Source organism: Pygocentrus nattereri, chromosome 24 (genome assembly GCF_015220715.1).
Source record: "Pygocentrus nattereri isolate fPygNat1 chromosome 24, fPygNat1.pri, whole genome shotgun sequence".
NCBI lineage: Eukaryota > Metazoa > Chordata > Actinopteri > Characiformes > Serrasalmidae > Pygocentrus > Pygocentrus nattereri.
The window spans coordinates 14774712-14787952 of NC_051234.1; the positions used below are offsets into that span (position 1 = coordinate 14774712).

At 41.0% G+C, this 13241-nt stretch overlaps 1 protein-coding gene across 9 annotated transcripts in view; it reads right to left on the minus strand.

The window, feature by feature from the left end:
• Positions 1 to 13241, minus strand: part of LOC108442230 (vacuolar protein sorting-associated protein 13B) — a 401016-nt gene that overhangs the window by 256451 nt on the left and 131324 nt on the right. For all 9 annotated transcript variants that reach the window (XR_005129589.1, XM_037534077.1, XM_037534078.1 and 6 more), the window contains exon 22: positions 2661 to 2788. Coding sequence is in view for 8 of the 9 variants with exons in the window: in XM_037534077.1 (XP_037389974.1) it covers positions 2661 to 2788 (128 nt within the window). In the remaining variant the exon portion in view is untranslated. The remainder of the gene's footprint in view (positions 1 to 2660; positions 2789 to 13241) is intronic.

Consider the following 13241-nt stretch of genomic DNA (forward strand, 5'->3'; position numbering starts at 1 on the left):
CTAAAGGCATGAATGAGCGAGAATTGAATTAGAGCGGAGACTGTGAGCCAGGCCTTCTCATCCAACATCAGTGTCTGACCTCATAAATGTGCTTCGGGAAAAATGGTCAAAAATTCCCATAAACACACTCCTAAACCTTGTGGAAAACCTTCCCAGAGGAGTTGAAGCTGTTATAGCTGCAAAGGGTGGGCCGGCATCATATTAAATCAAAAGGATTAAGAATGGGATGTCACTCATATGGGATGTCAGTTCATAATCGTGTGAAGGCAGACGAGTGAATACTTCTGGCAATATAGTGTATATTTATTTTTCTTGAGTGGCTTTAGGTGGAATCTAAAGTCACCATGTGAACCAAGGCATGAAAAAAACTTAGCTAACAAGAAGTACCTAGTTGTGGTCCTCTGGCTTGAATGAAGAGAAAAATAGTTCTTCTATAAGAGGATGCACATATCAGTAAATTGTGTCAGTCAACTATTTTCACTTATTTGTGCGTATAATATCAAATAACATTTCTCAACCACCCAAGCCAGCTCCTTAAGTGCTGTGCAAACTGCGAATCAAGTTACAATCTAGTGTTTAAGATGGCTGCAGTCAATCAGTTACTTTGATCAACAAAAAACAAAATTTAAATGAAGGGTCTTAGGACACTTCCAGATGTACTGTGACCCTTTGTTTTAGTTTTGTTCTATATTGCTTAAAGCACTTGATTGCCTAGAACTACAATAGTTTGGGGCTGTAATATCAAATGTAACCTAGCAAAAACTTGCCTGTTGAGAAGCTGAATCAAACTAAACATATCTTTGGTTTCAGAGGCTGAGTAAACTGCCACTAAATCTTCTACTTACATCACTGTTGAGCTCCCTGATTAAACAAAAATCCCACATTAAATAGCATGAAGTAGCACAACTAATGGTGAGTGTGTGGCATTGGAGAGTGGGAGAACGCTAAGCAAGCTCTTTTTTAGCAGCTGGCTTGAAGCAGCGTTTTGTCACTCGCACAGGCAACCTGATGTTACTATAGCTCACACAAAACAAAAAAAATACTGATTTCAGTTTAAACGTAGCTAAAGTGAGAACTCTGTCTGGTGCGAGAGATTCACTCTGCAGTTAATGCTTTAACACAGTCAGATATATTGCCGTTCTTTCTCTCTCAAACTTTCTCTCTCAAACTACTATGATAGAACAGAGAAACCCAGATGTCTGCCAGCTTCTGTTTGAATACTGTGATATACTCTGACATGGATGTGGTAGGAGTGATGACAGTAAGGCGGTGTGTTCCATCATTGATATACCAAGCCAGCTAATGTTTCATATTAAGCTGATGTTGGTGAAAAACAAAATAGTTTAGCACTCGTCACCAGACAGCTAAAAGTAATCTTAGTTCTTTCTTAAATTATTAATATAACAAAAATTTAGGCTATGCTTTTATAGCTGTTAAAAACAGCTAAGTAAAAACTTTCTCTCACTATCCTATGACAGATTTGTGAAACATTCCATTGTTTGGCAAATGTTTGTCATGTTCTTACCATAAAGAATAGTTTAAAGCAGCAATTAACCAGTTTTGAGCAACAATCAGCCTTAGACTAAAATTTATCTACACTTTATACAAGATAACTCTGTGATAAGTTGCTTTTATGTATTTATGACACATCTGACATTTCTCTGAAAGGTTCATTATCCTACTACACACAAAACATTAAAAGTGAGAGGGTAAATATATTCGCAAAAGTGTTAACAAAAACAACTTAAGGACAAATCATTAGTGCAAAATTGATGATGCCACAAACTACTTTCGTACAGAGGTCAGGGCAGAAGTCATGGCAATAATGTATATTCACTTTGCTGTTTCTAATTTTACTCAGCTTTTCAATCCACTAAGGCCTGAATGAATAGTGGAATAATAAATTCTCACATTCTCTCAGGAGAACAATGGGAAAATTTGCATACAATCAGATGAGGCTCATCTGTGGCAGTATGAATTACAGCATTTACTGGACAATCAGCTTAAATCTACCAGCTGCCTCATCAAGTCATTCTCTCTCTTTCTCTTCTCTCACTCACACACACACACACACACACACACACACACACACACACACACACACACACACACACACACACACACACACACACACACACAGTACTTCTGATCACTACCAACTGCTTCAGTAAAGTGTGAGTAGAGCTGTTTATAGGTTTATTATTTTGAGTCTATATTTGTGTGTGCATATAGCACTTGGACTGTTGCTAATTTTTAGAGAAAAATTGAAGATAAAGGAAGAGATCCCACAATAGATCTATTCAGAGATGCAAAGAGCAGCAGAAGGAATCAGAGATGCAACCTGCTGTACTGAAGATGAGAATGACTAACACTGCAGTTAGAGGCATGAGTGTAACAAGTGTAACTTAACAGGTTACGGTAGTATGTGGTGTTAGTTAAGGCTGTGTTTAGCTGTGTGTTGTCCTTGGCAGAGTGTTAGGTAAGACTGTTTTTGGGTTGAAATAATATTGGTGTGTTTAAGACTCAGTCTGGTAAGACTGCTTGGAATAGTGCTGGGTATGGCTTTATTGGGTAGTATGGTGGCTGTGTTAGTGTAAATTGTAGGGTAAAGCTGTGCTAGGTAGTTTGTGTGTATGGTAAGCTGGTGTTGGATAGTTTACCTGCAGTGTGAGGCGTTTAACAGCATCCCAGGAGCGTATGATCAACTCTTTCATCCGCTCCTCTGAAGACACTGAGCACTCAGGAGATGACTGCATGACCTTCATCGGAATGGAGAGGGGACGAGATTCTACACACACAAAAATATAAACATAGGTGAGTTCAGTCACACTTTACACTGGTATGCTGAGTTTATCAGCAGGCAGTGATCAAGAAAGCTGTTTAGTTTATGTGCATAATTTAGAGGTAGTGGCAAAATTAAGTCGACTAAATAAGCTGTACATTTTAAAATAAGAATTAATCTCTCATTTTACACATTAAAAGCAGTGCATTTTTTTCACAGATCAAAGTATTTTTTTTTTTTATTGTAAATGTTAGAAATCCATAGTGGCCTTATAAGGCATATGTATTTCCTTTGCACACAGATGTCTCAAAGTCCATACAACACTCAACAGTATACAACAGTCAAAGAAGAGACTGAATTAAATAATTGCACATTTCACTGTCCAAAAAATTGTGCTTAACATAAATTGCGAATGTGTTCAACTAATCTTTATCAGAATAACACACACTAATAAATTGTGCTCAATGTGTTAAGGCATTTAAGCCCAGATGATAAAAATAGCTAAAATTGAAGATTCTAATAGATTGAATTTATATTTTTTTTTTTTCATTACGAAGCTCTTACGTGTTTTAATATACACGGTTATGTGAGTAGTGGACTGCTAGGAGCAATATTTATTGAGTGAATATTTCCATGTGTAGACAGCTTCAGATTGACAGGATGTATACCAAATGAATCACCCTGCAACCCCTGCTTGTGATGTCATCGGGGTTATACAATCGCACAACTTTCTGCAAACTTCCTCAGGGACCTGGATCTTCTTGTTAACTCTGAGTGACCATGCACTACCCATATAACCATAATTACAATCATAATTAGTGTTATGTTTTATATCTCCTGATCACCTGGGCTGACTTCATGAAAAGTACATAAGATGTAGCCCGTGATGTGGGACAGGACAGCCAGCATTAGGTCTGACATCACTGCCATGTTGACATTACAGAATTGAGAAAAAGTTCAGGGTGTAGACCATCTGCTGCCCAGATCTCAATGATTATAACCTCTTTCAAGGCAGTCCAATTCGTGGGTACTCCCCTGATGGAGTGGCCTGTAGCAGGCACAGACAATTGGAAGTTGTCTAAGTGAGCTCAATCTCTAAGACCAACCACAGCGAAAGACTCTGCATTGAGAGCAGCGAGCCCCATTTCGTCCAGAAAGCATATAAACAGCTGGTCTGTCTTCTGAACCATTGAAATAGCAGTGCCCTGAGAGGACATAAAGGGGTCTGACTGGTCTGTGTACACTTCCAGGATGACGTACTGGTTAATAAACCCAGGACTAAAACTTTTGGCAAGAAAGCTTGGTCCAGCCTCAGTGTCACATTTGTAAATCAAATCAAATCAAATTTATTCGTACAGAGCTTTTTAGAACTGATGTCTCAAAGCAGCTTCACAGAATTCCAGTAAAGACAAAGTTTTAACATGAATGTAAAACTCCGAGGTAAGCAAGTGACAGTAACAAGGAAAAACTCCCCCAGAGCTCAGGAAGAAACCTTGGGAGGAACCAAGGTTCACAACGGGGGACCCATCTTCCTCTGGTAACTACCTTACAAATTATTATACTACTAATATTAATAGCAGTAGTAGTAGTAGTAAGTAGTAGTAGTAATAGCTAGGAGTCTATGAAAACTTCAATGTAGGGTGGGCAGCTAGTCCAAGGCAGGGGGCCGCAGCTGGGGCGTAGGCAGATGGTCTGAAGCGGGTAGCAGGTGTATGTAAAACAGGGAATGTGAACATTTCCAGAGTGTGGCTAATGACTCTGGCAGATCTGACTACAACAGCTTAAAAGGAGAGAAACAGAAGGACACACAGAGATGGGAGCACTCAAACAGTTTGGCATCCCTCTGCTCCACCGTCCACCAACCTGAGTGACTGCATGCGAGCGGCTGGACAACAGCACCGCTCAGTTTACTATAATTCCTTGTGTCCATGGACCCCTAGATCTGCCGCCTTTATCTAAGGGGGGACATTAACTACCAAAAGCTAAACTGAACAGGTGAGTTTTCAGCCTAGAGTTGAAGACTGAGACTGTGTCTGAGTCCCGAACATTCTCTGGAAGATCATTCCAGAGTTTGGGGGCTTTAAAAGAAAAAGCTCTTCCCCCATCTGCAACCTTATGAATTCTAGGAACCATTAATAAGCCAGCACTCTGTGATCTGAGTAATCGTGATGGCTTGTAATAGGAAATAAGATCTTGCAGGTACTCAGGAGCAAGCCCATGCAGGCATTTTGGACTAGTTGAAGTTTGCCTAAATTCCTGCTCATACATCCTGACAGTAGTGCAGATGTACTGACAGTAGTGCAGATGTACTGACAGTAGTGCAGTACATCACAATAGTCTAACCTTGAAGTATTAAAGGCATGTACTAATGTTTCTGTGTCATACAGGGATAAGGCATTTCTTATCTTGGCAATGTTGCGAAGATGTAAAAAAGCTGTCCTAGTCATGCCTGTGTGTTGATCGAATGATAAATCTGAATCAATTATGATGCCAAGATTTTTTGCTGCTGAACCAGGTGTAACTGGAAAGTCAGCGAAATTTAAAATTAAATCTGATTATTTATTTCTTGCCAATTTTGGACCCAGAAGGATAACCTCTGTTTTGTTACTGTTTAGTAGAAGGAAGTTACGCGACACCTAGCCTTTCACGTCTTTTACACAGTCCTCCATTTTCTTTAATCTGTATTTGTCATCAGGCTTTGTCATCAGCTCAGGTACAATTGTGTATCGTCTGCGTAACAGTGAAAGTTAATGCCATGGTTACTTAACTGTCCCTAATGGTAACATGTATAATGTAAATACTAATGGTCCTAAAATAGAGCCTTGCGGAATTCAAAATCTTACTTTTGAATAATTGGAAGTTAAATTGTTTACAATGACGAACTGATAACGTTCTGTTAAGTAAGATTTGAACCACGATAGGACTGTCCCTGTAATACCAACCATGTTTTCTCATCTTTCTAGGAGAATATTGTGATCTATTGTATCGAAAGCTGCGCTGAGGTCAAGTAGCACTAACACTAATACATAGCCTTGATCAGAGGCAAGAAGACGATAATTTGCCATCTTACCTAGAGCTGTCTCAGTGCTGTGATGTGGCCTGAATCCAGATTGGAATTTTTCATATATGTCATTCTAATGTAGATATGAACTAAGCTGTTGGGCCACAGCTTTTTCTAAGATCTTAGATATAAATGGAAAGTTAGAAATAGGCTTGTAATTTGACAATACGTTAACATCAAGATTTGGTTTCTTAATCAGAGGTTTGATAACTGCTAGTTTAAAAGCGTTGGGTACATGGCCCAGGCTAAGGGATGAGTTTACTATAGTTAAAAGAGGGTTTATAATAACTGGTAGTACTTCTTTTATTTTAAGGGAATTGCATCGAGTGTGCAGGTGGTACAATTTGCAGAGGAGATAATCTTCTCTAGTTCTAGATGTGGGAGTGGGTAAAAAGTTTTCCTCTACAACTATGTTATGTTTTATATCAGCCATGTCAGATGACAGCCAAGTTGGATTTAATACTGTGGGTTGAATTTTTGTCTAATATTTTCAATTTTATTATTAAAGAATTCCATAAAAACTTCACTGGTAAGAGTTTCTGGAGTTTGTGGTTCAGTACCTGCCTGATTTTTTGTGATTCTGATTCTTATATTTATCATTCTCGATCAGCGAGGCCAGATATGCTGAGCGAGCTTTAGTGAGAACATTTCTATAAAGCTGTCCTGAACACTTCCAGCTTGGTTTGTTGTCATTTCCACTCTAGTTTCTGACCTGTTTGCTTTAATGCAAGGGTTTTATCATTGTACCATGGGGTGAGCTTTTTCTGTCTTGTCCTTTTTATTTTAAGTGTTGCCACATTTTCTAAAGTAGATCGAAAGGTATTTTCTAAATAATCAGTTAGTAAATCTAACTCCATTTGGTCTGATGGAGTGGAGACTGGGGTTGATAGTTCTGGAAGGTTTTCTATAAATTGTAGGGCGGTAAAAGGTTTTATTGAGCTCTTTGTAGAATAGTGAGGGGATGTACATATATTATGGCGTATTAAGCCATTAATTAATAAGCTCATATGAAATTAGGTAATAGTCGGAGGTTGCTGAGGTTTGCGTTAGGATATTAAGCTTGTCAATGTTAAGACCTAGTGTCAAAACTAAATCTAAAGTGTGACTACAGTAGTATGTAGGCCCTGTTACATTTTGGGTAATACCAGCAGAGTCTAGAATTGAAGTAAATGCTTTTTTTAGTGGTCATCTGCCTTCTCAAAATGGATTTTAAAATCTCCTACAATTATTATGTTATCACTGCACACAGCTAGGTTTGCAGTGAAATCACTAAATTCTTTTAAAAATTCAGTAGGGCCCTGGTGGTCTGTAAATGTTAAATAACGAAAATGCATTCTTTTTTGTGACTGGATTTATAATGTGAATGGAAAGGACCTAAAAAGAAGTGAAGGTGTCACACTGTTTCTGACTAACATCTAGGGTATTTTGGTAGATTCCACATACTCCACCTCCCTTGCCTGATGAGCTTGGGCTATGTACATAATTATAACCTACAGGGGTCGCTTCATTTAGTGCTGAATATTCATCTGGTCTAACCCATGTTTCAGTGAGACAGAAAACGTCAAACTTCTGATCACTTATAATTTCATTTACAATGACTGCTTTTGAGTTTAGTGATCTTACATTGAGTAACCCCAACTTTAGATCTGAGGTGTTGGTGCTATCATCTGAATAAGGATTTATATTGATTAGGATCATCTGGACTCGTCGATATGGGGGTCTGACCAATAATGACTCCCAAGACGGCAGCCTGGTCAAGCAGGGCAGGTGAAGCCTTTATGTTCCTTTCAAGAAGGTCACAATTAACCTGTGGAAGGCCAGACGTGCCAGTTTATGGAGCTAGACCACTAGACACAGCAGCAATATAGAGCAGAGGGAGATATCTCCCCATCTCCAGTAGCTCCTGTGGGAACAAAAGGACTGTTTCCACAGAGCCCAAAAGCAGGTTTATTTATTTATATTTTTTTTAGCACTAGCCCCCAAACATCTGCCAATTATCCTTGTATAAAGGCATCATGGGAAAGAGCTCTAGCATTCAAAAGCACATTTCACATGGCAGCCATAGGTGGAGAAACTCTGGGTTGTGGATGTCACATATGGAGGTGAAAGTGCAGCACTTGCGCCAGCATCTGGAAATGTAGACTGCACCAGCCATGCTTGGCAATGGCCATGAACCAAATTATGCCACCATTCTACCATGACCTCGAGCCAGATATCCAACAGACTACACCAAGCTGCTCAGGTGAGGTTGGATGAGGAGTCACTGTATATTCTGATTCTACAGACTGATCTGTATTAGCCTCCAGCTCACACTGGGTGAGCTCACACTTGTCATGAAGATGAGGCGGAAATAAGCTCAGTGCAGAAGCACCGTGCCACCTGGCTGACAAAAACTGTTCAGAAATTCCACGTCCGACAATTTGTCACTACAGTAACAATACTTTTACTCAAGTAGAAACTTTCAGTACTATGTCCACAGTTATGCATTAGGCAAAACCAAAACACTTTATTCACTTTATATTTTCCTCTAAAATTGCCTCAGTGCAGCGTCAGAGAGCTGACCTGGAATTGCTGGCCTTCTAACTAACCAACCTCTTCACAACATTAGCCTCTGGTCCTAATGAAGAGCTTTACTTATTCAGATTTTAGACTTTATCCTCAAAAATTGCATTAGTGACACTTCAAAAAGCCAGAATAAGCCTGTGCTGTGACATGAGGCCATAGCATGCTAAGCTACTGCAGTAGCATGTTACCTGCTACCAGAATAGCTTCACACACCACATTTAACAGCATTTTCCTGCTGCTCTGTCTTAATGCTCTCATTTGCATAGTTTAGTATATTAGGCCTCATAAGGTTCAGTGGCGTCTCTGCCACAGACAGCATGGTGGGGCTCAACAAACTGGAGGGGCAGCAGCCAACTCGTCAATGAACCTGCACACAAGCCTAAACAAAACATATGCACGCTCCAAGGAAGGAACAGTTTTTGTCCTTTCCAGACTCATTACATCGACTTGCTATTATGATCGGCTACCACAACTTCTGAGGAACAATGGCTAGCTGGGTAGCAATGCCCATACTGTAAAAAATGTTTACTGAACATTCATGTAAATGAATGTATGTAAATTTATTATTTTTTATTGGTACTCAGCAAAGGGCCATTGTGATTGTGCCCCACAGCTGGTTACTGAAAGCACATTGAACATGCAGAGAGTGTTTAACTGTTCACTTGGTAAGACTAATGCTGGCCCCTAATGGAGAGACGCCACTAATTAAGTTTAAGTTAATTTGTGAATTATGAAACTATGCTGCTTTTTTTTTTATACCGCCATCCCAACGGAAAAAAGTGAACTATGCGCTATAGTAACACAACTGACACAAATGCCAGTCCACATAATTATGATAAGAAAAAAGAAGAGTTCATTGTTAAAAAAAAACAACAAAAAAAAAACACTTCTTTGCGTGTAGGGTGCCTTTAATGTATTTCACACTCTATGGTGCATATTATCAAACCTCTCAGAGAATCTGAAGAAATCTCTGAAGGGCAAGGCTGAGGAAGCCCAAGAAAATGTTGTCAAATTAAGACTGTACTATGCACAGCAGAAACCATATATCAACAAAGACCAGAAACGCCACAGATGTCGCTGGACTTGGACAATGCACAGTGGAACAATATATTGTGGTCTCATGGCTCCATAACGAGAGAGCGTGGGTGCTAGACTGGCCTGCCTACAGTCCGGACATGGCTCCTATTCAAATTGTGTGGTGCAATGTCAACTGGATAAATTGGACATATTACACACATACAAAAAGACACAAATTAGCGATCCTAAATACTCTTTGTTAGAAGCCATGTATTTCTTTCACTCCAACAATGTTCCACCAGTAACATTCATTCATACACAAACAAAAAGCATAGACTAAGTCTTTACGTCAGCTTTACTGTCAATACTACCATATGTACAGGACAAACAGAGAATTGAAATTACGTTACTCTCAGACCCCATTGTGTAGCAATAACATTAAACAGACCGTAAACAGGAAATGTGTGAATTTTAAATAGACACTAAATAAACACTAATTATAAAAATAAACACTAATTGTGGACAAAGTGTGTGTGTGTATATATGTATGTACACACACACACACATAGATGGTGTGCTGCTGACTTCGACTAAAGACGTCATTGGGCGGTGGAAGGAATACTTTGAGGACCTTCTCAATCCCACCAACACGTTCTCCAGTGAGGAGGCAGAGTCTGGGGATACGGGAATAGGCTTGTCCATTACTGAGGCTGAAGTCGCTAAGGTAGTTAAAAAAGCTCCTTGGCGGCAGGGCTGCAGGGGTGGATGAGATCCGTCCCGAGTTCCTCAAGGCTCTGGATGTTGTGGGGCTGTCTTGGCTGACACGCCTTTTCAACATTGCGTGGACATCGGGGGTGGTGGTGCCTCTTTTTAAAAAGGGGGACCGGAGGGTGTGTTCCAACTACAGGGGAATCACACTCCTCAGCCTCCCTGGTAAGGTCTATGCAAGGGTACTGGAGAAGAGAGTCCGGCTTATAGTCGAACCTCGGATTCAGGAGGAGCAGTGCGGGTTCCGCCCTGGTCGTGGAACACTGGACCAACTCTTTACCCTCTCCAGGATTCTGGAGGGTTCATGGGAGTTTGCCCAACCAGTCCACATGTGCTTTGTGGATTTGGAGAAGGCATTCGACTGTGTTCCCCGGGGTATTCTGTGGGAGGTGCTTCGGGAGTACGGGGTACATGGCTCTTTGCTACGAGCCATTCAGGCCCTGTACAAACAAAGCAGGAGTTTGGTTCGCATGGCCGGCAGTAAGTCAGACTTTTTCCCAGTGAGAGTTGGACTCCGTCAGGGCTGCCCTTTGTCACTGATTCTATTCATAATTTTTATGGATAGAATTTCTAGGCGCAGTCAGGGGATGGAGGGTGTCCGGTTTGGTGACCTCAGGGTCACATCTCTGCTGTTTGCAGATGATGTGGTCCTATTGGGGACATCAGGCCATGAACTTCAGCTTTCACTGGATCGGTTTGCAGCCGAGTGTGAAGCGGCCGGGATGAGGATCAGTACCTCCAAATCCGAGGCCATGGTTCTCACGCGGGAAAGGGTGGAGAGCCCTCTCTGGGTCGGGGATGAGCTCTTGCCTCAAGTGGAGGAGTTTAAGTATCTCGGGGTCTTGTTCACGAGTGATGGTACAAGGGAGCGGGAGATTGACAGGCGGATTGGTGCTGGGTCAGCAGTGATGCGGGCTCTTTTGTCTCATCTGTTGTGGTAAAGAAAGAGCTGAGCCATAAGGCAAGGCTCTCGATTTACTGGTCGATCTATGTTCCCACCCTCACCTATGGTCATGAGCTTTGGGTAATGACCGAAAGAACGAGATCGCGAATACAATCGGCCGAAATGAGTTTCCTCCGCAGGGTGGCTGGACTCTCCCTTAGAGATAGGGTGAGAAGTTCGGTCATCCGGGAGGGACTCTGAGTAGAGCCGCTGCTTCTTCACGTCGAGAGGAGCCAGTTGAGGTGGTTCGGGCATCTTGTTTTGTCACAGGCATCTTGGGAGGTGTCACAGGCAAGTCCACCGGGGAGGAGACCCCGGGGAAGACCCAGGACACGCTGGCATGACTATATCGCCCAGCTGGCCTGGGAGCGCCTCGGAATCCCTCCCAGGGAGCTAGTGGAAATGGCTGGGGAAAGGGAGGTCTGGGCTTCATTGCTCAGGATGCTGCCCCCGTGACCCGAACCCCGGAGAAGTGGAAGATGATGGATGGATGGATGGATGGATGGACACACACACACACACACACAAACCATGCATATAAACAAACTGAATATTCTCTCACAAATGCACTGTAAGAGGAAAGGGATTTTAATATAATCCGAAAACAGTAAGAGTGAGAGAGAAAACAAGATTTCAGTCAAGACATTAAGCTATATTGGTCAATCAATACTGCATTACAAAAACAGCCCCTGGGCGGTTGGCATTTTCATGGTACTGCAGAAAGCTCAGTGTAGCAAGGGCATAAGAAGAGACAAAAAATAAATTCTCTGGGTGTGAAACAAATAGCCACCATTTAATTTGGGGACCACCAAAACTAAGATGTAAAACAAAGGGAGATTTAACCGCCTTTTATTGAAGCTAAAAGTCCTCAAATGTGATCGTAATGCCACCCAATAACAGTTCACATCAGAAACCGGGCCACCCCCAGCCCACAATGCAGCACATGCTATCCCCTCTGCTCTCCACTAGCACTCAGCCATAGGGATGTAAAAACTCCTAGGCTGACTCTCACCTCTGTATAGCCCTGGAGCTCCCTGGAATGTTCTAGATGTAGTGGTTACAATACTGCAGAGTGTTGTGTACATGGTACCAGCTGCAGCCAGACACAGCCACAAACCTCTGCACTCCTCATGCAGAGTTCACTTGTTTTGGATGCTTGAAAATTTCTCCAGGAATCTTTAATCCTAACCTTTAATACTAACCTAGATTAGCTTAACAACATTTAGGAAAGATTTTGAATATGAGAATTCAGTGAAACACAGGTGCACACTACCATGTGCAGAGAGCAACTGTCTCTTTGTAGGGCTGCAGAAAATTGTGAAAAACTCCAGATTGGAATTGGCCAAAGCTTAAAATGCCACTTTGGCCTATTAAAGATCGAATAATGTTATTCATATCACAAAGTACTGGAAATGTGCTAGTGTATTCCATTGTAATTCCACTCCAATTAATTCAGCCCACACAGTGTGAGTTTTGGGTATTAAAAAAGGCAACACAAATTGGCTGTAGATCAATCAAGAGCCATATTACATAAACTTCCTATTTGTCTTAAGGTGACAAGATAATTTGTTTCATAAATTCGTATTACAGAAGCAAATCTTAATTTAAGAATCTTATAGAATCTTCTCATGTTAGGAAATCTTAACCTTTTTTAATCAAAAATGACAATCAACTGTTGTGCTCGTCACCTAGCAAGCGACCATTTGTGCACAGCTGAAACAGCTAATAAATGTTAAAGATATTGACAGCACTATGTGCGTTCAACCCGGTCTTCTCATTATTCATGACCATCACTGTAAGATTTTATCTGATGAGTTTATCAACATTAACAGACTAAGGTAAGATGAAAGGGTGGAGATTGTGTCTGGGATCTAAACTGTTGTAAAAAGAAAGGCAAAGCCCCATTTTCAATGTAGATAAATGTAACGTCATTATGTTATAGTGAACTATACTGCCTAGTAGTTAGTGACTGCACCTTTGGGGTTGCCTTAAAATTATGACAGTATTTAGGAAATGTTGTCTAGATATAATGCTTCTGTAATACTGTTTTCTTATGTGGAGTTTGGATAAGATGATGAATTTAAGAACTGTTGTTCTTTAATAGC